Below are 24535 nucleotides of genomic sequence, written 5' to 3' on the forward strand. Positions count from 1 at the left end.
AGAACATATTAATTTAATCCATAAATTAATATTTCCTTTGCACGCCTCGTGCCCAGGGGAGCTTGTTAATGCTCCTCGATGGATCAGAAGATGGTTCCGTGCTGCTGAGGCGGCTCTGTGCTCCTTTCTCCTGGGGCCGGGAGCTGGCGGGGTCCCGAGGGGTGGCAGGGGTGGCCTTTGTGGCCTTTGCTCCATTCCCGCTGGAGCCCGGCCCTGTTCCCACGCGGGGCTGCCCTCCAGGCGTCCCGCCCCGCCCCTTCATGCATATTCATGCGGATATCTGCATATGCATGAGCGCGCTGGCCGTGCCGGGACGGGGGCGCTGCGGGCGGGAGCGCGCTCCGGGCTGGCCATGGGCAGCGCGGCCGCGCCGCTGCGGGTGCTGCTGGACATGGACGGGGTCCTGGCCGACTTCGAGGGCGCCGTGCTGCGGGAGTTCCGCGCCCGCTTCCCGGCGGAGCCGCGCGTGGAGCTGGAGCAGCGCCGCGGCTTCTCGGTGCGGGAGCAGTACCGCAGCCTGCGGGAGGACCTGGCGGTGAGTGCGGGCCAGCGCAGCCTCGCTGCCCGCCGGGCTCTGCAAGGCTCAGCCTGGGAACAGAGAGTTTTATAAAAACCTTAAATTACCGGCAGGGTTTTTTTTTGTCTAGATGGGATTCGTTTAAGGAATATTCAACCAGTAAGTCGTGTTTGTTTATGTAGTTAATAACCGAATTCGTGCCTACTTACTGTATTTACAGGTTCCTAGTTCCAGGAGCTTTTGACCATCAATAGTCATTGATCAGAACTCTGGCAGTTTGGAGCCTGTGGAAATGCTGACTGGATTCATATTCCTGTCTATCAGCCAGTGACAGGAGCCTGCACTTTTCTGTAGGACAGGAGGGAAATGAAATTGTAATTTCTTAGCAGTAAAAAGCCAGCGGGCTCAGTACATGATCTTAAAATGAGCAATAAACTTCTAGGGAAAGTGTCCAGCACAGTCTGAATCAGCATCTGTTCCATTTCCTTACAGAGTCCTCGACTGTCCTGTGGTGACCAGAAGGAAGGGTGAAGTCTGGATTTACAGTATTTGTAATTTTGTCTTGCAGATCTCTCTGTTACTCATTCAGTCATTAGCAAGCATTAAAAATAGCAGCGGTTTGCATGGATGGAGGGTGTTCCACCAGCTTTCTCCTGCTGTTCCTGATCTCTTACCTGCTGTGCACTCAGCTTGTCAGGGCATGCAGAGGGAATATGGCTACAGGATTTTGTTCTGTACTAACTCAGATAGAGCAGACATAGTTCTTGTCCTGCTGTGGAGCAGTGTTAGGGTGTGCAGAGCGCTCAGGGAGCTTTAAGTTATTGTTCTGCTGCAAAGCAAGAGCAAGAACATGAGTAGGTAAAGAAGAAGATGGTTCAGTGAATGGTTTGATGGCAGAATTCCCACACACATATCCCTCTGTAAAGGGCTGGCTGTCCTGGAAAAAGTCACTGATTATCAGTGCACAAATTAAGGCTGCATGAAACACAAAATTAGAAATATTATGAATCCAGACTTCATCCTTCCTTCTGGTCACCACAGGCCAGTCTAGTTCCTTACAGGACTCTAAGGAAACTGCTGATCCAGGCTGTGCTGAACACTGTCCCAGAGAAGTTCATTGCTCATTTTAAGATCCTGTACTGGGCCTTGGAGTTTTTTACTGCTAAGAAATGACAATTCATATTCATTTCACTCCTGTTCCATAGTGAGGTAAGGGCTCCTGCATCAGAGTAAGGGGCAGGAGTGCTGGATCCAGTCAGCATTTCCATAGGCTCCAAACTGCCAGAGTTCAGATCAGTGACTATTGATGGTCAAAAACTCCTGGAAGCAGAAACCTGTAAATATAGTCAGTAGACATAAATTTGGCTATTACATAGCATAAACAAACATGATTTTTTGTTTAAATGAGTATTCCTTAAATGAATCCTGTGAACAAAAAAAAAAAAAAAAAAAAAAAAAAAACAAAAAAAAAAAAACTGGAGAAAAGGTGCAGGTAATTCAAGGGGTCATGATTTTTATTTTTTTCTTTTTTGGAAGGACTACAATCTGATCTATGAGAAAATTGCCCTTTGTTCTATTTCTGGAATCCCCATGCCCTAATTTGGTTCATGCTCATCCTGTTCCTCCCCAGACCTTAGGTGTGGCAATGAAATAACCAGATAACTGGTTTGGATCCCAGCACACCAGCAGTGGCAGAAAGCTCTTATCTTACTGTTCTAGCCTGACTTCCTAAGGAAATAAGTTTTATGGATCTGTGCTGTGTGTCTGTCTCCTTCAGTAATCTCCTGGGGCTTTGGGCTGGTTCAGGTATCTTTTGCAGAACAGTAAATTTATAGTTTTAAAGATGTGAGGCTCCTTTGGGTTTTATATAAATTCCATCCATTAGTTTAAAAACAGAGTCCTTGTTTGTTGTGCTGTGGCTCTACAGAGTGTCTGTGGGACAGGAGAATCCCTGTGGAATGTCTCTCCTTGGCTCCAGCTGTAGGGAAAGCTTTGGCAGGAGCCAGCAGCCCACACAGGGCAGTTTGTGGGGCCATTCAGGGAAATGCACCCTGCAGTTTGTCAGTGCTGAAAGGAGGGGGGCAGCTGGACACCAGGGGGGCAGCTGGACACCAGGAGATCAGCTGGACATGAGGGGATCAGCTGGACACCAGGGGATCAGCTGGACATGAGGGAGGCAGCTGGACACCAGGGGATCAGCTGGACATGAGGGAGGCAGCTGGACACCAGGGGATCAGCTGGACACCAGGGAGGCAGCTGGACACCAGGGGATCAGCTGGACATGAGGGGATCAGCTGGACATGAGGGGATCAGCTGGACACCAGGGAGGCAGCTGGACATGAGGGGGTCAGCTGGACATGAGGGGATCAGCTGGACATGAGGGGGTCAGCTGGACATGAGGGAGGCAGCTGGACATGAGGGGATCAGCTGGACACAAGGAGATCAGCTGGACACCAGGGGGTCTCTTTGTGGCAGGTGTCAGCTGTGTCTGTCCATGAACTTGCAAGGTGTGGGATATTCTCCTGGCAGGGCCTGGGAGGTGCTGGGATGATGATTTATGCATCACCTCTTCCGGAGTGGTGTTCATGCTTAGCTGGTGCTGAGCAGCTGCGCCTTGAAACTTGAGCCATTACTTTGTTTTTGTTTCTGTTTTGATTGCAAGTTGATCATTAATTCCACACTCTAAATCCGTTTTATTTAGAAGGACTTCTAATCCATTTTATTTTGTTGAAGAGTTTTTCACTGCTCTTGCCTACCTCCCCTCCTGTGTGTGTGGCCATTTTGTTGGTGGGGTTTTGTCCCCACGTTTCCTGGCCCCAGGCAGTTTCAAGAAAAAGATTCAACATCCCCACCAGTGGGTAATGTAAAAGGACTCAACATCTCCACCAGTGGAAATCTAAAAATTTATAGAATGATTTTGAAGTCCTGCAAATGGGAAAGCATAGGGACAGATGTAGTCCCGCCAGTTTTGTATCCAAATTGTCATCTTACTAATGCAAGGAAAGCATTGGTGGCATGAACATGAGGAAAGAAAATGGTTTTACTTTCTTTTTCTAGTCACTTTTTTATGAGAGGAAATGGCTTCTGGTTCCAAGAGTCATCAAATCAAATTTCTTTCTCCAACAAAGCCAGACTTTTTTGTGATGTGGTGGAAACTTGCCAGTTTCTGGTGTCATGCTGAAGGATAAAAGAGCTTTCAGACATGAGCCCCAAGTCTGTAATTCAGTCTCCTTGGAACACCTCCAGGGAATTGTTGCTGGGATCAGGGAGGCTTTGCATGGAAACAGAGATCCGGGCAGATCTGATTGCCATGTCTGAACCTAGACAGGCTGCTTCACCTCTTCTGATCTGCGTGTGAAATCAGGCAGTGCTCCCAACTTCCTGGCTGTTGATTTATGAGCATTTGTAGGTGATGATAACAGAGTGAGCTTCAGGATCTGGGAGTCTGGCTTAATGCTCACTCTTCCTCACTGCTGCTTAATTGAAATGGGTTTTTGTTGATGTTCCACTGGTGGTGTAGAGCAAGGAGACCTTCAGCTGGAGTCTAAAGAGCTGGATACTTCTAAGCAAATGCTGCAGCCTGCCTTTGAAGAATACTAAACATGAATTAAGTTTTCCAAACTGTTCAGTGGCATGGGAATATATGACTTTGATGCTCGTGGAATAATGCTGCTTTGCCACCTCTGAAGTTCACTATGTGACCCCAAGAAAGTTAAGATTTGTGTGTCTCAGGGTAAAGAGATACTGGAAGCTTAACCTCTCTGTCTGAAGGTGAAACTTAGGCCTGGAAGGGGCCTCAGCCCTGGTGCTGCTGTGGGTCCTTTGCCGTGATGGGTGTGGGATAAGGAATGGGAAAACCCCTCAGCTGTGACCTGCTGTGAAACACTCGTTTAACACAGGCCACTGAATAGTGGGAGCAATTCTTAAAATTAACTAACCAGAGCTGGATTCAAACCAGTAAATTTTCTAATAATAAAAGGTGTGAAAATGTCTTACCAGCAAATTAAGAAGAAAAGGGACAGTCCTACCTGGAAATTGCCCTGGAAATACTGCTCTTCCTTTCAGAGATTAAAGATACCGCTGTACTGTATCATATTAAATACCTTTTGGACCCATTTTTGGCTACATTAGCCTGGGATAACATTACTCCTCCCGAAACCTCGTTTCTTTTCTATTTCCACTCACTTAAAAATGATTCTACCTTTCAAGCTAACCTCCTTCACCACTTGTTTATCATTGATTTCCTGTCTGGTTGGTGTGGCATCCCACCTGCCTGTGTGGAAGGCAGGTTTACACCGAGAGCAGGTGCAGACCCAAAAGGGATAAATCCCTTTTGATCACAGAGCTCAGCCCAGTGCTGGGCCTGGGAGGGGAGCAGTGTCCCACAGCACCCTCACACCCAGCCCAGATGGGGCTCATGGGGTGCATAAATCGCCTCTCACAGAGCCAAAAGTTCTTGGGGAAGCACAGGGATCACCTGTGAACTTCCTGCTGCAGTCTCAGACTCTTTGGAGCAGATTTTCACCAGCCCATGACCTCAGGGGAACAGCTCCATCCAGGCTGGAGCCAAGGCCGCCTGCTCCTTCAACAATATTTGAAGCGGGTGGTTGAAAATCAAGAAGCAACAGACATGGAGCTTTCCCAGCACTCTCATCCTCATCCCTCCCTCTTGCTGAAGGGATTCCCCCAGGTGTGGCTGTGCTGGCCTGGCCATTGGCACGGTCACCTCTGTACCCTGTTTGCTCTGAAGGAGAAGGAGGCTGATGGGCAGTGCCTGTGTGTGCCCTCCCCGGTGAATTCCTGAGCCCTCAGCTAATCTCAGCCAAATGTGACAGAGGAGGAGAAGCCTCCACTTTGTTCCTTTGGTTTTCATCAGAGCCAGCTGAAAGATACCTGCTGGGAAGGGGTGGGGTGGGAGCTCTGCCTCCCTCAGCCCCCACAGAGACTGCAGTGGGTTGGGGCTGGTTGTGGGAGCCAAGCCAGGCCAGGGGCAGCTCTGCCTCCTCATGAGCCGCCAGAAAGTAACTTCTCCTTCTTGTGTGCCCAAGCTGGACCTCTCAGAACCCAAAGGTGAGACATTTTATAATTCAGTGCTGGGGGGAAGCACCAGGCTGTTACACAGGGGGTGACTGGAGGGTGCTGTGACAGGGCACAGCCACTGCTCATGGTCCTCTGTCTCCTGCAGGCCAAGGTAGCCAGTGTCTATGAGTCGCCTGGCTTCTTCCTAAGCTTGGATCCAATTCCAGGAGCCCTGGAAGCTGTGCAGGAGATGTTCCACATGCAGGAGTAAGGACACTTTGCACCCTGCAGCCCTTTTCCAGGATCTAACACACTTTCACTTGCCTGCTAACAAAAGCTGTTTCTTTTCAGTACTGAGGTCTTCATTTGCACGAGCCCTCTCCGGAATTACGAGCACTGCGTCGTGGAAAAGGTGGGAGAGAATGGTTTTTATTGAGTTTAATGCTGCTTTTGCAAGGCCTCGCTGTTTCATACTACCCAAGATGGAGCTACTCCTTTCTAGAGACAGTAGCTGCTCCAGCTGCCAGGCTTCCCTCAGTCCCTGTCTGAGGGATAGGTTCTCACACACACAGAGCAGTAACTCAGGACAGGCAATCTCCAAGTGCCACATGGTGCCAGAATTGCTGTGGAGCCACGTGAGCCCTGGGCTCTTGGAGCTGGGCTGGGACCAGCTGTGTCAGCAAAGGAACTGTTGTAGTGTGACCCACAGGGATGGGGTATTCCCAGGGGATTCTACTCTGGAGAACCACCAACCAACAAAACCTACTTCAGTCTAAGTCTGGAGCCTGAGATGTCCCAGAAGAGGTCAGTGCTGTGTGGAGGAGGAGGCTGTAGTGTTGGAATAAATCCTTTTTCTCTCTGGTACGAGAATGGAAGGGGGGACTTTGATCACTGGAATGACTTAGATGGGTACAACCCATGTGCTCTGGGCAAGCAGCCAGTGCTTCTCACAAACTCTCCAGCTGGGCACAGCCAGGGCAGTTCTGAGTGAAGGCTGTCACACAAACAGGTTAAATCAGCACCCTGGGCCGCAGCCAGTCTCCATGTGGGGATTCCTAGACACAGATAAGGTTTACAGGGGGAAGAAATTGCTCTATTAGGGCTGGTCTGACAGGAGTGATGTGCAAACTGAGAGCACAGCAGGATTTTCTCCTGTTCCTTGTCTCTGCAGTATAAGTGGGTAGAGAAACACTTGGGACCCGAGTTTGTGGAGCGGATTATTCTGACCCGGGACAAGACCGTGGTGGCTGCTGACCTGCTGTTTGATGACAAGGACACCATCCAAGGTTTGAACAGCATTTCCATGGCTGGCTGCTGGCTGGGGAGCTGATTCCAGCTGATTCCAGCTCTGCCCCCTTCCCACAGGCGCGGAGCCGAAGCCGAGCTGGGAGCACATCCTGTTCACCTGCTGCCACAACCGGCACCTCCAGCTGCCGGCCCCGCGCCGGCGCCTGCGCTCCTGGGCCGACGACTGGAAGGCCATCCTGGAAAGCAAGCGCAGGCAGTAGTCCAGGAAGGGGATGCTGTGCTCTTCCCACTGCCAGGAAACAACCAGCCCATCCCCTGCCATGCCCAGGAGGCACTGTCACTGCAGGGATCAACTGAGCTGCTCCTGTCAGACACAGTGCTCTGGGTTTCTGGAAGACTGCTCTGCACTTTTAATCTCCGTAGTGTTTTGGATGTTTGCTGTTGGAGAAGAGAAACTATAAACTACAAGCAGCTGTGGTTGGATTTTTGTGTATGTTTAACCTCACTCCTGTTTGTTTTGTGCTGTCTGGGGGCAGAGGGGAGAGAAAAAGAGGAAGAAGGGTCTGACACGTGAGCAGACCCAGTGTGGGTGTCTGGCAGGAAGCACTGGGTTCAACAGTCAAATCTTTTAAATGTTATCTATTTAGCCACCCTGGTTATTGGGTTTTCTCTTGCCTCATGGCTGATAATGAAAAGAGACAGGGCTGGCTTCGATTTCTTGGCCTGTGTGCTTCTCACACAGAAATGATTACACAGCATTTAAGTTAATGTTTTATTAACAGAAGCTTTTACAAGACAGCTGTTCTCATGAGCTGGACTGCCATGACCCCCTTCCTTTTTTTTTTTTTTTAATTACTTCACCTTTCTCACCAGTGGTAATAAAAGACAAACTTTCCACTTCTTCATTTATAGAGTAGCTACAGCCTGCCCTATGTAGTGATTCTGTAGCTGGCTACCTGTGCCATGATTAGAGGATGGCATAACTAGTGCCACAGGGATGGAGAGATTGTGAATTGCCAGGGCAGGGAAACTCCTTTCTCTGCAGGAGGAATGCATTTCTGTGACATTTCAGTGACTTGACACTTAGTGTCACTTGTCAGGGGCACTGAAGGGGAGACTGTAGCACAACTAGCCAGGAACTGGAGTGGACATAATTCCACCCAATAACCTGAGCAGAACACCCCTCATTGCTGGGAAGGGTTGTTTGTGCAAGCTGGGTGCTGAGCTGCACTTGGCAAAACACTTTCCAATGTGCAGCCATGACCTGATTTATTTTAAATATTTGCAGGCTTAGCTAGGTGCTTGGCCCAGCTGCCGTGTTAGTGCTGTTCCTTCCTGTTTGTTAACCCCAGCACTGGTGGGACCAACACCAACTCCCCTCTTTAATGCTGCTCTTAACCTGCTGAGCAGAAAGTGAGAACAGCAGGAGGCTCCCCTCTCCACAGCCCTGCTCAGTCCTTGGGCAGAGGAATGCCCACTGCCGTGTGCCTGCTGAGGCTCCTGGCCTCCTCCAGCTGCGCAGGGCTGCAGTAGTCCTGCAGGAAGATGGAGGCCAGGTTGCTGAGGCGAGTGTTGGCCGAGAGCGAGAAGCGCAGCATGCACTCCACCACGGGCAGCGCCGTGGTCTGCGCGCGTGACCGCGGCGTCGTCAGGAACATCAGCGTGGTCACGGCCGACACCACGGTCTCCTCGTTGGAGCTGGACAGGCAGTTGATGATGGGCTCCACCCCGTTGGCCTCCAGGATGTACTCTTTGTTTGTTTTATCCAAGCACAGGTTGCAAAGACCACCTGGAACGGCAAGAGGAAAGTGTCTGAGGTGATGCAAATTCACCGCTCATGCTGTTTCTAACATCCAGATCTTCTGTATGGATAGAAAATTCTTAACGATTCCCTAGGCCACACGTTTTTGATTGTTTCAGACGATTTTCCACGAGCACACTCCTCCAGCGTGTCATTAGAGGGCACTGTTACTGCTGCACATAACTGCTTCCACAGAATGATTCCAGGAATGCCCACTCATCCCTACTGGAAGACACAAGCCAGCAGTTTATTGCAGGTGCTACAGAAAGCCAGAGAATGGAGGTAACAGAGTTAGTAGCCAAGAAGCACAGAATGTTTGAAACTTGAAACTTTGAGATGCAGCCACACACCTTAAAAATCAAATCCATTTAGTATCATCTCACAGAACCACTCACAGCATCCGGCTCCTTAGCTTATGTTCAGACCATGAAAAATCGTGGTAAGACAGTTCCTCAAAAGATTTATTAAAATTGTCAAGTAAGCATTCTAGAATACCAGCTGCCAATAGCAGAATGGACCTGTATAATGGAATAATCTATGTATTAATGACTGCATCTCTACAGGAGAGATTTCAGTAAAAGGTTAATCAGGCAGTGTTTGGGATAAAAAACTAAAATCCTTTCCAGATAGTGTCTTCATTAAGCTCTGTAAGGACATGGAAGACACGCCTGCCTCTGACTTCCTTCCCATTCTGCACTAAACGAGGCTTTATCAGCACAGTGTGAGTTTGTTTTTGGAGCATTTGGGGCGGGTTAGGGACCAAACGGAGCGCGGGGCCGGTGTCCCTGCCCCGGTGACAGCGGAGGGTGCTCGGGGCTGCCCTTACCCATGGCAAACTCCACCAGGGTCTCGTTGTCCTCGGTCAGCATATCCAGGAACAGGTCCAGCACCTGGAGCTGCCGCAGATACTCGTAGTTGCTGGGATCGTAGGCGAAGTTGGCCAGGTTCGCCAGTACCTGCTCCTTGGCCTCTGCAAGGGAAAAGGAAAAGGGTTGGGGGTGTGAGGAAATGCTGGACACGGAGAGGGCCAGCGAGCAGCGGTGTTTGTTACCTGTGCTGTCCGTCACCTGGAACTCGGTGACAAGCGCCTGCAGATACTCCAGCCGACCCAGTTCCATCAGGGAACACCGCACCGGGCTGCCTGTTCCCCCGGGCAGCGTGGGCTCGGGGACCGGGTGTAGCGAGGAACGGAGACGAAGAGGCCGCCTCCGCCCGGCCGGAACAGCCCGCCCGCCGCCATTTTGTGGGCGGGACAGGGCGGTGCCATCTCCCCTCAGGAGGGGCGGGAGCGGCCGCCATTTTGTGGGCGGGGGGCGGCTTTAGTCTCAGGCGATGGGGTGGTGCCTGCTCCGCGTCTCTGTCTCTTTCTAAATACATGATATATAATTATATACTTTATATAAAAGTAAATGAGCCTGTGTTGAGATATTTGACTGTCTCATTATATGGCAGTGCTTTGCTGTTAAAATGCTTGGTTTTGCAGAGCAGCTAACCTTTCCCCACTGATTACTTAAATAATTTTCACCTCTGTGTATGTTTTGCTGTTCCATCCCAATGCTGTTGTCCTTGCTGCAGTGCTGCTCCTGGATCAGTTCCAGTTTAAATAACGGGATTGCAATACATGAAGCTGAGGGAGAAAAGGTAAAAACAGGGCACAATACTTGCACAGTGAAGGAAATTATCTGGAGGGGAAAAATGAAACAAAGCCAGGGAGTGAATTAAAAGAGCAGCAGGTGATTCTGTTATGAATAAGAAGCTTGACTAGGCCAATATTCAAGCAGCAATCAATTTATTATTTAATGTGGTAAAGTACGAGCAATACAGCGCTGAGTACAGTGGGGGAAGTTTTCCCTCCAACTGCACACCGATAATTGATGGTTACAGGTATTTATAGGGGTACCCATCAGTTTTTTTTCAGCAGTTTCTATTTCCAGTCTTTTACTCATCAGCAATTTTTATTCCAAATTATTACATCACAATTCTATACACCACTGTGATTTTAATTTCTCAGGATGTATCTCAAAGGAGTATCCCCAGATGGTGATGGTCCAGTTTCTGAAAGAAGAAAGACGAATCCCATCTGATGGGGTCCAGCTCCCCAGATGTGTGTCCACCTTTTAATTGCAGAGACTATAAATCTCATAACAGTGATGTCCAGCTTCCCTTTGGTCAAAACCATAAACCCTTGAGGTGATGTTCATCTTCCTTTCTCAAGCTGTTTTTCTCTGCTTCAATAAGGCGTGAGATAAGCATATTTCCTTTATATATATTCCAAAGCTATAGTTTCAAGGATACAAGTAATATTCTAAAACTATACTGCAAAAGGTTATTATTGCATGGATTAAATGCAAGCAAAAAGCAACATCTTTAACACCTTAATTCCAATGCTCCTAAATCAACCAGGGTTAATTGCAAACAAAAGATGAGTTCAAAGGCCTTTTTCCATGCTTTATTTTCCTCAGTTATTATTAGAATTCACAGCTCTCCCATTGTCGGGGTCCACACATTTCACATTCACAACCACACACATCACCTGTTTGTACCTGACATGAAACACAGCTTTGCATCTCCCAATTCCATCTTGGTTGTACAATGCTTTGGGCACAGAGCAGAGCAATTCCCTTGTCTTGAAGTAACAACTCAGTGAAACCACCACAGTTTTACGTGCTGCAAGAGGGTTCAGTTATGGTGCATGTTGTGTAAATATTGAAGGTAAAGGTTAATAAAGATCATAAACTGTGGGAGTAGACTCTGCAGAAATTTGTACTGCTTTTATTGAAGCAATTACGTGCATGGCTGTTCCTGTGTGGATAAGGCAAGGAACAGGCCGTGAGAATATGTTGTCTTTTGTGTTATCTCAAATACAATTGATTTTCATATCAAGCAAATTAGTCATGGACTGATCCACATGGCACCAGTGACAGGAGTGGTGGGCTGATAACCCACACAGCTGAGGGCACTGAAATATCTGCCCATGACTACATTGAATAGAAGGATGAGCAAAGAAGCTTCACTGAATGCAGTAATGCTGAATTTTTTAACATTGTAATGGCGTGGGAAGACACAGAACATGAAAGGGAAGATATTTATTTCTACCTGGTATAAAAGTTTAAGTCAGGCTGAGTGGTAATAACTTCAGCTCTTAGCATGATTATCAACTGAAGTCGTTATGTATTTATGTGTATGTCTAAATATATACATGCATTTTTATCTGCATATTTGAGTATATCTGAAAATGATCAGCAAAGGTGCTACAAAATGTGTCCATGTTAGAATGTTTTGCTACTGTTGTAAGAAATATCTTCTAATGTGTGCCTTTGTAATTGGTAAGTGTTGCTATAGTTTAAAGCCTCATCTGTCATTAAATAGAAGGCGAATGAGTAATGTGGGAAAGCAGGGCAGAGAAAGCAAACACAGGCAGCTAGTCCATACAAACAGAGCACTGCTGGGATTGACTAATAAGGGGGGAGAACTGTGTTTAAAAAGGAAAAATGCGATTACTTCTGTTTGTAAGAACTGCATTTACCCACCCAATATTGGCTGTAGAGTTTAATGGTCTGAGTGCTCCAAGCACTGGCTGTTTGCCAGAGCAGTTCCCAGAGCAGGGGCTGGTCTAGCCAGGGTAGTCACAGCTCCAGGGGCTGTTCTGGTGACTTCCATAGCACACCAAAGCCAGAATTCAGGAAATTTTAATTTTTAGTTGCTTCTTTTCTTATAGCTACTAGCTGTGTCTGCAAACAGCAAGCCAAGCTCTTAAATTAAGTGATTTTGCACTTCAGAAGTGTCTTAGAGTGTGTAAGATTGCTGTAACCTTTATTTGGGGTTTATTGCTATTAAATATAAATCATTAATAATGAATTTTCCAAGTATTACCCTGGCAGGGAATCTTAGGCTTTTAAGGATCATGATCTTGCAATACTTCAGTGTGAATTTCCCACTGTGAATGTTTCATTTCAGTGAGGAAAGGTGCTTCTTGCCAAAATGCTTATCTTGCAATGGTCTTGCAGAATATCTTCAATGATAAAGGGAGCAGGGGAGGGGCAAGAGGGGACATAGGGAGCAAGGAACATTTCATTCTGGTCAATTTTTGTGGCTCTGCTATTTCTCAGAGATTTGTAACCTGGCTGAGTTATTAGTGTTTGTCCCTAATTAAAGCCAGGGTTGTTTTACTCTCTGCAGATGTTAAAGAAACTGCTTCAGTGAGGCTGCAGCTGCCGTGTGGAAAGGCATTAAATAATGAGGGTCCCCAAGACTCCTGAGGACTGAGTGTTGCTGCCCCTGTAGAATCCCTCTGAGGGGGAATATTTATTGTTCTGTAGCATGCTCAGGTCACTCCTGTTATCCTTTGCCAAGCTCCTGCTCAAGGCAGCTTGGAGCTCAGCTTGGAGACACACATGGGAGAGGAGATCCATGGAAAGGAGAGGAGGGGCTGTTTCTCTGTTATGGGAACTAAGACATCCTATTCACCTGTGGAAACACAGCATAAAATGTTGCTACTTGTCTGCTGAGGATTTGCTTCAAACCTGTGGGTTGTGGATTACTTTTAAAGGGTCTGTGGAAATTAACCAAGGGGACAACCCTGTTTTCAGGCTTGAGTTCTATTAGAAAGGTTTCAGTCAGCAACTTGAGGAATGTTAAAATAACAGGGTTGTGAATTGGTTGTTTTTCTTCCCAGAAACCTCCCTCTGCACCTGTGAATAAGTCCCAGTGACCCCAGTGATAAGTTTGGGAGTATCAAAAAGCCCTTCTGAAAAGCACTGTCCTTGCCTTCCATCCTAAATTATCTTGCACAATCAAGAAATGATCAAAACAGGTTTCTTTGCCTTGGTGTAGGAGGAGCTGATCTCTGTGTCAGCTTCAGTTGGTGAAGATTTTTTGGTTTTGCCCTGTACATTTCCTTTTTTATGAAGCAACCAAGGCAAAAGCATTACAGGTGGATCAATTGGCTCCATGCAGGAGGTGCCTTCCATTGCTCCTTCACCTAACCTTTGTTTCTTGTGAGAAATTTTGATGGATTGTAGCTTACACCATATCTTGCCTGTTTTGCCCAGGACATTTGTAGCAGTGGTAGGATCTGGGGCTACATAACCTCATATTTCTATAAGAAAACAGAAAGGGAGTATAGAAAGGTGAAAAGAATTTAAAATTTAGGAATTACACACAGAGAAAATGACAGCCTGTTCAGCTGCTTAGCTGTTTATTTGCAATTGCTAGAAGAAATTTGAGACTTAATCCCTTTTTATCGCTTTTCTGTGAGAAAGCTCCCTCATTTTCCTAGGAATGTACAGCAGTCTCTTTTGGTAAACTGAGAAGCACCAATCTCTGTTTACTTCATAGTTATGAACCATGTAAGCATTACATAAGTTAATAAACACATGAGATGAGAGATTAGATATGTATATCTCCCCCTAACCATCTTATTTAAGTATAGGTTTGATCAGGAAATGCAAATCCTCCTGGGTCTGTGATACCAGGGCAGTACTTGAGAAGATCCTAAGCTGTGGGAGCAGGAGCCCTTCTGAGTAAAAGCCACCTGTGAAGCCATCACAGTCTCTGAAGACCTTGGAGTCACCCAGAGTGGGGTTTTTTAAATTGGTTTGTTTGTTTTGTCTGGGGAGCTCTAATGACAGCTGGGGGTTTGTCACTGGGAATGTGATAGGTCAGTTCTCCAGAGAAGCACTGCAGCTGAGTTTGATATAACAGTTCTTACACAGGCACTGCATTATTGAAAGCTGTTACTTCTGTTTCACTCCCATTTTGTGCTTCCATCTTTTTGATTGTTCTGATGTGTTGGGTTATCCTTATCCACATGCTTCACGAGCTGTTACCCACATCTGTTGGATCAGGGATGACACAGAATATGAACAGATTGAGCTCCTGCTGCAGCCATTGACAGGGACAAGCCCAAATCCTGGGGCTGTGGCAGAGAATGCCACTTACAGTCAAGGCTGTATGGATAGAAAGTCAGCAACACTGGCTTTTCTCTGTATGCTTTCCCCGTGGATTTCTTTTTAAGTTCTGCTTGTGCTTGTAAGAAATATAAGTTATGTTTGTACAAAGTTTTCTATAATGAGAATGCTGGTGTAATTGGGCTCAAAAGTGTAAGACTTAAGAGTTGAACTGATCTCCACAAAGAGGAACTACAATTGCTTTGTATTTTGCCCTATAAAAGGATGCATATCCTTTTTCTTAGGTCTGATATCACTCTCCCTGCCCCAAATGGGTTCCAGTTAATGCTGAAGTGTGTTTACATGAGCCATGAATTCTCTTTTATGATATATTAAACTTGAGATATCAGTAGTTATACAACGTAGGCACTCCAAGGCATGGTGGGTTGTTTTTTGGGGTTTTTTTTTTTTTTTGAGGCTCTGCAGTTAAATTTTGAGGCTTTGAAACTGTCCTTGGCATGAAGAACTCCTGTGTATGCTTCATAGGAGAAAATAGTTGATCTTACTAGAGATTTGTCTGAGTTCTACAACCCATCCAGCTGCTTTTGTATAACATTTAGAGATGTGGAAAATAATAACACACTTCCTGTGGAAATGTTTGACTTGCCACCCCCAGCATGGGAAGCAAACAGGAAGCCTGTGCACCAAAATTGCATATTCAGAAGAGGCAACAATATTTCTTTGGGAAGAACTACCCATTAATATGTGTTATCCAGCACTTCCAACTGGAATGTGCTTGTGAAATTCCAGGGACTTCTTAAAGGTGGTGACTTAACCCAATTGAACTATGCCAGCTTTTGTGTCCTGCTGCTGGGTCCCATGGCTGTTATCCTATGGTTTGCTTTAGGAGAGCTCAGATCTCTTTGTGCTTCATCTCCTTGGCTGATGCTGGGTTCTGTGCTGGGCCCGTGGCCTGGATCTCTGTCCTGGGGTCTGACAAGGCCCTATGGAGTGCAAGTACAGAAGGAGGATGACAGTGGTGGAAAGCAGACTGGTTTTTTCTGATCTGCCATCAGTGTTGGGCCATGTGTTGGTTTGTACAGACCACTTCATGGTGTTGCACTTTTCCCCCCGTCTTTATTTTCATATGCTCGTGATGTACTCAACTGCTGGAGGGGATTGACTTACAGCCTTTGGTTCTGTTGACATTTCACTGTACTGATATCTGGAGGGATTGTCCAAATGTGCTTTGGAAGCCTCTCTCAATTTGTTTTTTTTTTCCAGAGCACAGAAACTGAGCCCCATAAATAATGCAGCTGATATCAGGAAGAAGCTGGAGGTGTAGAAGACGTAGTGGAAATCACTGGTTATGTCTACCAGGAAACCTGGAATAGAAATCAAACCTTAGCCAAAGAGAAGAGGCACTGAAGGCATTCATTTACATGCATGTTAAACCTGAATCGTTCAGCAAACTGCCATATACAAAAGACAAGAATTCTCTCATGAGTTAAGTTCTCTTCTCTGGATTCTAGTGGTTGTTGAGTTTTTATTTGTAGTCACAAGTCAGGTGATACTTCTGTAGAAAGTGTTTCTCAATACACACAGAAATCAGGAAAGAAAGGAAATTGTAATTTTTCCCCAACCTGCTGCTTCATTTCATTTGCTCAGCAGAGAACCCTTGTGCCACTGCCACTCAGAGGCTTTTGGAATGAGTGACCCTATTACATCCTGGGGCAGAAAATAGAACAACTAGATAGAGAAGTAGCTCAGAAACTTACATAGTAAGGTCTCCAAACTGAACATTTGTCTCTAATCCTGTTTAATGAAGGATAAGGAAATTCACAGCACAGCAAGATTATGACTAACATAAAGTGACCTCAGTATAAACCATTTAGAAACATGAGATATAGAGGGAGTCATTTAACACTAATATTAGAGATGGAAAAGTGATACTTAGGCCAAATACACGATGCCTTCCATCATCATAAGGCTGCTTATCAATATGGAAATACTGGAATAATGTTTATTTGCTTGTATTTTTCAGTCAAGATTGGTGATGTTTCTTTCCATGGTGTACTTTTCTATAGCAGATTTTAGGACTGTGAACAGAAATGGAGCTGCTTTTACTGTGCTTTTTTTTTGCCCATCTGCTGCTCCTGTCAGAGATGACCAAGAAGGGACCTTTTTGCTCTTTGAGAAAAGCGACTGACACGCTAATGGCAGGGAGTACCATGAAATAGACTGCATGTTACCACCACATTGTTGAGCCAGACACAATTTTCCTACTGAGTAGCCACAATTCATTGTCTGGAGAAGAGAACTAAAGCATGAACTGAGGCTGACATGCTCAGGTTGACATTTGTTATTTGCTGGTCTTTTCAATTGACTGCAGGAGCAGGTGTGTCTTGGACAGGTCACTTAGTGCCATTTGGAGTGAACTGTGAATAATTTATTAGACTGAGAGTCTTAACTAGCTCCTGTCTTGTCTCCAGAGAAAAATTAATATGCTCCAGAACTTGGAAAGAAGACTGAACAGAGGCTTTTACTGTGGGGCTTTTGAATAATGTAGAAGTGGTAATAATTGTGAACACAAATAATTCATTTAATGGGATGTTCACAATTTCTTGAGACTTCATGGATAAAGCAATGCAAACTGGTAAAAAGGTGAAAAAGTTCATAGTTATTCCTGTTGGCTTCTTGCCACTGGAAAAAAGCTGTCATTGCTCCCATATGTATCAGATCACATACCAAGTGAGTAATTTTTTCACTGTGATCTCAATGCAGCTGTTGAAATTACTTTCCAGCTGTCAAAAGAGGCTGATGATTCTTTTCCAACCGCACCTTTTATACTGCTCCCTTTGCATAACTCACCTACACCAAGGGTCTGGAAACTCCCTAATTCCTCTTCTTGATGCTCCCAAGCACTTGCCACCAGTTTCCAAACCACCACCTTTCCCCCAGCCAGGCTTCATCGCCTCTCTCACCTGTGAGCGGGGCCCCGATGAGGAGGGTGGTGCTCTCTAGGATGGTGAAGAGCCCTAGAGCACTGGAGAACCGGTCCATCTCCACCACATCCATCAGCACCTGGAAGGTGAGCGCCCCGACGCCGCTCATGGCTATGCTGAGGATGACGCAGTAGAGGATGAGCACGCTGAACTCAGCTGAGATGACACAGATGAAGTTGCTGAGCCCGCAGAGGAGCACGGCCAGGCTGAACAGGTAGATGCGCCTTCCCGTGAAGACTCTGTGTCCCGAGAGCAGCCCTGTGAAAGGGCGGATGAAGATGTTGATGAGCCCGATGACGGAGATGAGGAGGGCTGCCTTGCGCTCCTCCACCCCGTTGTGGATGGCATAAGGCACAAGGTAGACATGGGGTAAGGCAAACCCCATCATCATCCAGGTTACTCCAATAGTGTAAATCTGGTAACCTTTGTTTTGACAGAAGATGTCAAAAGCCAGGTACTTCTGCAGCATCTGGAAGCATTTTGTCCTTTTGGTGTGCTGCTGGAGTGTGGGGTGGTGAGGAGATGCTCCATTGGACAGCTGTGTCTCTTCTGCTCTGCTCCCTGGCTCCTCTTCGGGCTTGGCAGACTGCGGAAGTGACCCTGATGCCAGCTGAATGGGTCTCATGATGGCTCCACAAACACAGCCGTTCAGCAGTATTCCTCCAAAGATGAGGAAGGTGTTTCTCCAGCCCATCTCATCCAGCAAGTATTGAGACAGCAGCGGCCACAGCGTGAAGCCGAGGGAGACCCCGGTGGAGGCCACGGCATTGGCCAGCGTTCGCCACCGCACAAAGTAATAGCCCAGCACAGTCACTCCTGCCTGGAAGCTGAAACATGATCCCAGACCTAAAGATGAGAATAAATGATCTTTCTTTGTTGTCTTAAAGGGGGAAAAGAGCCCAAATTCATGGTGTACCCACAGATGATTTCATCTGCCATTGAAGCATTTTCTGACCTGCCAGGCCACATAACCCCCAGGGATTGATTAATACTCAGAAACCCCACACCAGGATGAAGAAGGTTGTTATGTGTAAATTAAACTATTTGTGTTCTTGGGTATAGTAAATATACTGATCTAACGTTTTTCTGGGACACGGTGCAATTCTTAAGTTGCTATGGAATTGTTCATTAAAAGCTTGGATTTTATTCCACATGCAATGAGCAGTGCTGCAGTGCTGCTTTCCTGATGCTTTCATCAGGGCTCAGGGAGTTGCTTGTTTTTTTCTCAAAGCAGTGGCCACTGCTTAACTTGCATGATCCAGCAGGAATGGTTACAGAGTAAGGAATTAATTTCTCTGTGTTATTAAAAACCAAGAGTTGAATGTCAGTTACATAGGAGAAATATTTGGAAAGGAAGAGTTCCCATCTGTTACTTCTGTTCAAAACCAACAGGGTCTTTTGTTAGAAAAAGATGTCTCCGTTCTCCCCCAGTTTGGGAGTGGTGAAATACAAGCTCAGGGAACCTGAGAAGGACATTATCGCAACACATTATGTTCCAAGATTGGAAAAACAACAAAACCCCTCCCTTCTTGAAAGACAAAAGGCTGAGAAGCTACTAAAAAGAACAGACATCCGTTTTCTCCATTTTACCCTCTGGAGATCTGTAGCTTTTTCCAGAGAGAAGCACTTCCCAGTGAGCTTGAGTGGGTGAGGTGTATGCTAAAGGGGTGTGAAGGCCAAGTCTAGTGGCTGTAGGATTTCTGCTGTGCTGGGAGGCTGTTGAGTTCTCCTGTTTCACAGATGAGTGGAAAAATGTGACCACTTAGCTGGGGCTCTCCCACTTCCCATCTCCAGCACAGCAGCTGAGTTTCCCTGCTCTCCAGTACGTACCAGTGATGAGGCCAGCTGTGAGGTACAGCTGGCTGATGGACTTGCAGAAGGAACTGGACACCATTCCCAGCCCGCTGAGCAGCCCTCCCAGCATCACCACGAACCTGCAGCCAAACCGCTTCACCAGGATGCTGCACAGGGGCCCTGGAAGTAGAGAAGGAAAAGGGATGAAGGAAGTATTTTGTACCTGCTGGACTGCTGCAATTATCAAATTATGTAGTCTAGAGACCCTGAAGGTTTTCCCAGCAGCTTAGTGTAGTGGGGGAGACAGGAAGAGAAAATATTTTCTGTGATCCTCCCAAGTGCTTGGCCAGCTTGTTGGCTGAGGTGACGACTGTCATCTGCTGGGATTTTGACCATCAAGTAGGATGTGATGGATTTTCATTAAAACCCTTGGAACGGGACTTCTGGTGAATTCCATGAGATTATGAGAAATTACTTGTTTGTTAATGACATTAACATCCTTCATTTTGGGGCAGGGAAAGATTAGATCACATCTGCAGCCTGCCAGTGGGGAAGGTGCTTCTCTCTGCATTCTCTGGGAGAAGAAGATCTGAAGGTAGTTTCTTTTCCTGTTCCCTCGAGAATCCTCAAGGTTTTCCAGGTTTTATTAACATTTTTCCCAATTCTGAACACTTAAGGTTATGGAAGCAAATGCAAAATGACTGTAAACTGCAGAATTAGGAGTCAGTCAGTGTAGGGAATATAACCTGTGGCATATTTGTGACCTAAATCAACATCTGGTTTGAAATAAAATCCACACAGTCAAGTGAACAGTGGAACATTATTAAAATTAGGAGTGCAGCTGTCTGTATTTTGATCTGCTTGGGAGATTTTCACCTTAGACTTCAGTGGCCTTTGAAAAAGTGTCCAGCAAATGTGACTGGATTATTTTTTCCTCCTGATGAAGACATTAAGGATGGTACTGCTGTTTAACTAGCCCAAGAAGGCATAAATTGAACACTATAAAATAATGAGGTTGACTCTAAAAACCATAAGGGTTTGTCGTGATTAGTTCCTGGTTACTTGTTGTCTGGGTTTCAAATGTTATTTCTCACTTGCCTGGGGCTTTTGTGCTTTCTTTTGCAATAATATCAACAAAATTGCTGCATTTATATGAGTTAGTGCAGAGTGTTCCGTGTGCATGGATATCTAAGAGCAGGAACCTGTAATGGCCTGAAATTCCCTTTTGGACACAGATGTAGCACCCTAGGTCTCTCAAATTATCTTATAACAGAATAATCACTAATGGCTTTTACCTAGGAACATAGCACCGATAATGGAATATGTTTGGCTGAATTATGAGCTATTGTTTGCCCTGTGCCCTTCCCCATTTCCTTCCATAGCTCTCCTGCATGGAACCTTCTCCCAGTACTGACGGCTCTGGGAACAGGCTGCTCTGCCCATTTCCCTTTCTCTTCCAATTTTTGCAACAAATAAATTTTTTTCCCCTTCAGTTCCTCTGAACTAAAAGGAATAAATGTGAAGAAAAGCAAGTGGCACCTTTAAGGGATACTAGTGACAACAGCATGCAATTTTGGGAAAGATTTAAGTGCTGAAATGTAACTGGAGAACTTGAATCAAGTAAAGCCTGGCCCTCTCCAAAGGAGGTCAGAAGCTGCAGCAAAAGCCATATGTGCTTGGCCTGAGAGGGAAGCTTTGATCTCTGTTTATTTTGGGGTTTTTTTGTCTTCTGGTTTATGTTACTGCTGCCTCCTTCTACTGGGGAAAAGCATAAATCCTCCTGTGCTCTAACACCCTGCAATAGGAGACATAACTGGCAAGCAAAGTACAACTTTCTGGCTGTGGCCTGACAAATTCTATTGTGAATATCAACACAAAGCTATTCTTTCCTTATCTAATTTATAACTTTTGGATCTATGTATTGGCTGTCATTGTATTACCTTTTATAGTGGTTCTAGCCTCCTACACAACAATTACTTCATTAAAAACGACAGGATAATTGACATTCTTGTGGATACTGCCAGAGTTGTCCTTCCTGGACATGCTGGGACCAAGCTGATTCTGAGACCGTTTCCCAGAGCCAGCAGGTCCCAGTTGGATCCTCCCCACTAATGACAGAAGGATCACAGGGGCTGGAAAGCAGGATGGGGAATGCCCAACAGCTTCCAAATTCCAAGCCCCGAGGATACTGCTTTATTTCTGCCTACTCTCAGTGGTGATTCCTCCCCTTGTCGCTTCCCTTGACATCTCTTTCCATCTGCATCTTGATATTCTGGACCCAGCTGTTTCTGCTAAGGTGCAAACTCTCAGTTCCATGCAGGTGGCTGCTAGCCATATCCTGCATGGTACAGACTGAACCTGCCACAGCCTTCACATCAGCGTGACTCAGGGCTCTGGGGTTGTTTTTTTGCTTTATAATGTAGTATCAACTTTCACCAGCATTGGAAGGGAGCAGGAATGAACTCAAGGAGAAGCTTGGAAACATGGGCAACACCAGGAATTTTCCTTCTGTTGCCTGGTGGGGTTTGGGTTGTCTGTTTATCAAATAAGCACAGAATTTGCATGGGTCACGAAGCACAGACCACTCATTGGGAAGTCCTTGAGCTGCTGGGGATTTGGTTTTCTCTCTGCAGAAAAAGAATCCCCACATCTCTGTGTGGAATCTGGGACCACTGCCCTGCGCTGCTCCCATGTTTTTTGTGAGGGGAAAACCAGTGATTCACTCCAGTATCCAGAGAGCACAATGCTCCTTCCAGCCCTGCAGCCATAGGTGCTGCCTGACCCACATTCTGCACCGATCCAGCCCTGCTCACATCCACCCTGATGCCTGCGTAGGTGTGCGCTCCGTGCCACCGCCCAAGGAGCTGCTTTTAAGGCTTTGCCTCAGCTGGCAGCACTGAGGAGCTCAGCTTTTGGCATCTCTTCAGCCACAAAGAACAGAGCTGTCATGTGGCATTTGGAAGGAGATGTGCTCTCGTGGACAAGATGAACCAAGAAAGCACCGCAGCTCCAGCACTATGTGCTGGCTTATTCAAAGAGCTTCTGTGAGAAATAACTGTGTTTTTGCTGATGTGGAAAAACTGGGCTGAGCAAGGGATTTGCCTTCTTTGACCAAGGGTCTTGGCTGACTCTGAGAGTGACAAAAGGGAGCGTGGAATCTGTGGACATTTAGCTTTCGACTGTGGGATGCAAGTGTCTTGGAAATGCTGTGTACTGCCCAACAGCCAGTCCCTTCCACCACCCACCTTAATGAAACGCTGAATTACATCCCCCCACCAACAGCACAAGGGCAGGAGGAGGTGGAAGAGGCCGTTCCCTGCCATCACTCACCCCCTCCGTGCAGCACGGCCACCATGATGGACGGGAACCACGATGTCTCGCTGTTGCTGGCCTGGAACTCGTGCTGGAGGTCCGTGAAGAAGATCCCAATGCAGGGGGGGAAGCCCAGCGTCAGCCCCTGCAGCACCACTGCGGCCAGCAGGACCATCCATGCCCATCCCTGGTCCTGGGGCTTGGCAGTGCCACGTCCTGCTGCTTCTCCTTGGGACATGATAGCTCCGTTCTCCTCTCAGCCAGTCTGCTGGGGAAGGGAGTGCAGCTACCACACAACCCTCAGCCCAGTGAACAGGCCTTCAGGGAAGAGCTGATGGTGTTCCTGAGGCTCAGAGCACCGGTGAGTCCCACACCTTTCCCAGCTGACACTCTTGACTTCTTGCTCTGCATTTCTTCCAGCACCTCCCTTCCTTCTCACTACAGGATCCTGGCACCAGATTGTTTTAGAAACCGCTGCCTTCTCCTTTTATATTTCACAAGACTGTGACCACAGCCAGGTAGAGGACAGGACCACACCTCCTCTGAGGTATGAATTGGCTTTACCTAGTTCCGCCCTTATTTTCCCTTTCACCTGCTTTCATCATATGGAGTCCCCTTGCTGGCAATTGCTAAGGTCACTCAGTCCCCGTGCCGAGGAGGAAAAACTGCAAATGCCAAGCAAAATAGAAACCTATAAAGGTTCTGTGTCACAGCAGAGCTCAGTGTGAACCTTTCAGGAGAACTACACCTACGTACAAAGTGCTGGTGGTGAAAAAATATTTTAAAGGCCATTAATTAATTAGAATCCAGTGATGGCAGATAGGCTTTTGCTTTACCTCTCTAGATCTAGAGCTGCTTCTGAGAAATCCCAGTTTGGATTTCTCTGAGACTGACAGAAACATATAGCAATAGCATTCTGCATCCTCTCCACATGAATAAACATGCATAAAATAATAATCTCTGGCAGCTGGATGAGCTCAGAAAAAGTGCCTATAAGGTCAATGCACAGCGCAATATTTTCTTAGCACTCCAGTAGTGTTTTTTCCCTAAAACGACAGCTGCATTGAGGTTTTGTGTGCAGCTTTAGAGATGAATAATAGTTTCATTTTGCTCGTTATTTCAAGTATGCTATGGTGGCAGAAGGTTAGTTTCATACCTCAGGCTGAGACCCGAATTTGTCAAACGGAGGGCGGTGCCGCGTGGCTGCGGCTCATCCCCTGTGCGCGCAGCCCGGTCAGCTCATGGCCCACGGTCAGACCCCTCGGCTTCAGTAGCGACTACAGCCTTTGATGAAGTCTTTTGCAATATTAACCTAGGCATCATTTCTGTAAACAGGGCTCTTATGCTGCCTGGCTCACAGCCAGAGAGTGAAAAAAAAAAAAAAAAAAAAAAAAGGCTGGGAGCAGAGGGGGCCCGTGGGAAGGGGCTCTGAGATGCAAATCACGGTGGTGGTGCTCAGCACACTTTAATCCTTTGTCCAATTTAGCTGGGCGCAGATAATGCAACTAATTCAAGTGCTTGTCTCTGTGGTGTGAATTAGCTGGATAACAGCCTAAAACCTCTCCCCGGCAACAGCAAACCTGCAAAAAAAGGCAGAAGCACAGCTCTTCTCTGTTCCCAGCTGCTCTGTCCAACTTTTGAGTTTGTCCAGCAGATTCCTGGCTCCCCTCACATCTCCCTGGGCGCCTGCCTACGGGGGAGGACTCTCCAGTGGGGCTGCAGACCCCATGGCTTTCGTCCACCTGCTGCCCCAGGCTGCAGGACACCTTTTCCCCTGGGCAGCCCGACCTGCACAGTCGCTGCAGGGAGCCTGGGCATCGGGTGCCACACGACCTGCTCGCTGCCTCCTTTACAAAGGTAAAGGAACAAGATTATTGCAGCTCTGGTTTAGCGGGCTGCGCCACACCGAGCAGCAGCAGCGCCGCGCAAAGCCGCGGGTTAACCCTTCCAA

The 24535-nt window shown here is 46.8% G+C and overlaps 3 protein-coding genes across 3 annotated transcripts; 1 reads left to right on the plus strand and 2 right to left on the minus strand.

Annotated features, from left to right (window-relative positions):
- Positions 1-327: 327 nt before the first annotated feature.
- Positions 328-7255, plus strand: NT5C (5', 3'-nucleotidase, cytosolic). The gene is made up of 5 exons (XM_058038910.1): positions 328-535; positions 5703-5803; positions 5888-5948; positions 6708-6822; positions 6902-7255. The coding sequence occupies exons 1-5, from the start codon at positions 353-355 to the stop codon at positions 7042-7044; spliced, it is 603 nt and encodes a 200-aa protein (XP_057894893.1). The 5' UTR covers positions 328-352; the 3' UTR covers positions 7045-7255.
- A 370-nt stretch (positions 7256-7625) lies between these two features.
- ARMC7 (armadillo repeat containing 7) lies at positions 7626-9783 on the minus strand. The gene is made up of 3 exons (XM_058038919.1): positions 9637-9783; positions 9412-9555; positions 7626-8573 (listed from the first exon to the last, which is right to left on the minus strand). Exons 1-3 carry the CDS (start codon positions 9701-9703, stop codon positions 8236-8238), a joined length of 549 nt encoding a protein of 182 aa, XP_057894902.1. The 5' UTR covers positions 9704-9783; the 3' UTR covers positions 7626-8235.
- Positions 9784-15616: 5833 nt separating this feature from the next.
- Positions 15617-22822, minus strand: SLC16A5 (solute carrier family 16 member 5). Its single transcript, XM_058038994.1, has 4 exons — positions 22603-22822; positions 19309-19452; positions 17458-18324; positions 15617-15858 (listed from the first exon to the last, which is right to left on the minus strand). Exons 1-4 carry the CDS (start codon positions 22820-22822, stop codon positions 15617-15619), a joined length of 1473 nt encoding a protein of 490 aa, XP_057894977.1.
- Between the last annotated feature and the right edge of the window lie 1713 nt (positions 22823-24535).

This window comes from Melospiza georgiana, chromosome 21, assembly GCF_028018845.1.
Source record: "Melospiza georgiana isolate bMelGeo1 chromosome 21, bMelGeo1.pri, whole genome shotgun sequence".
NCBI classification, from domain to species: domain Eukaryota; kingdom Metazoa; phylum Chordata; class Aves; order Passeriformes; family Passerellidae; genus Melospiza; species Melospiza georgiana.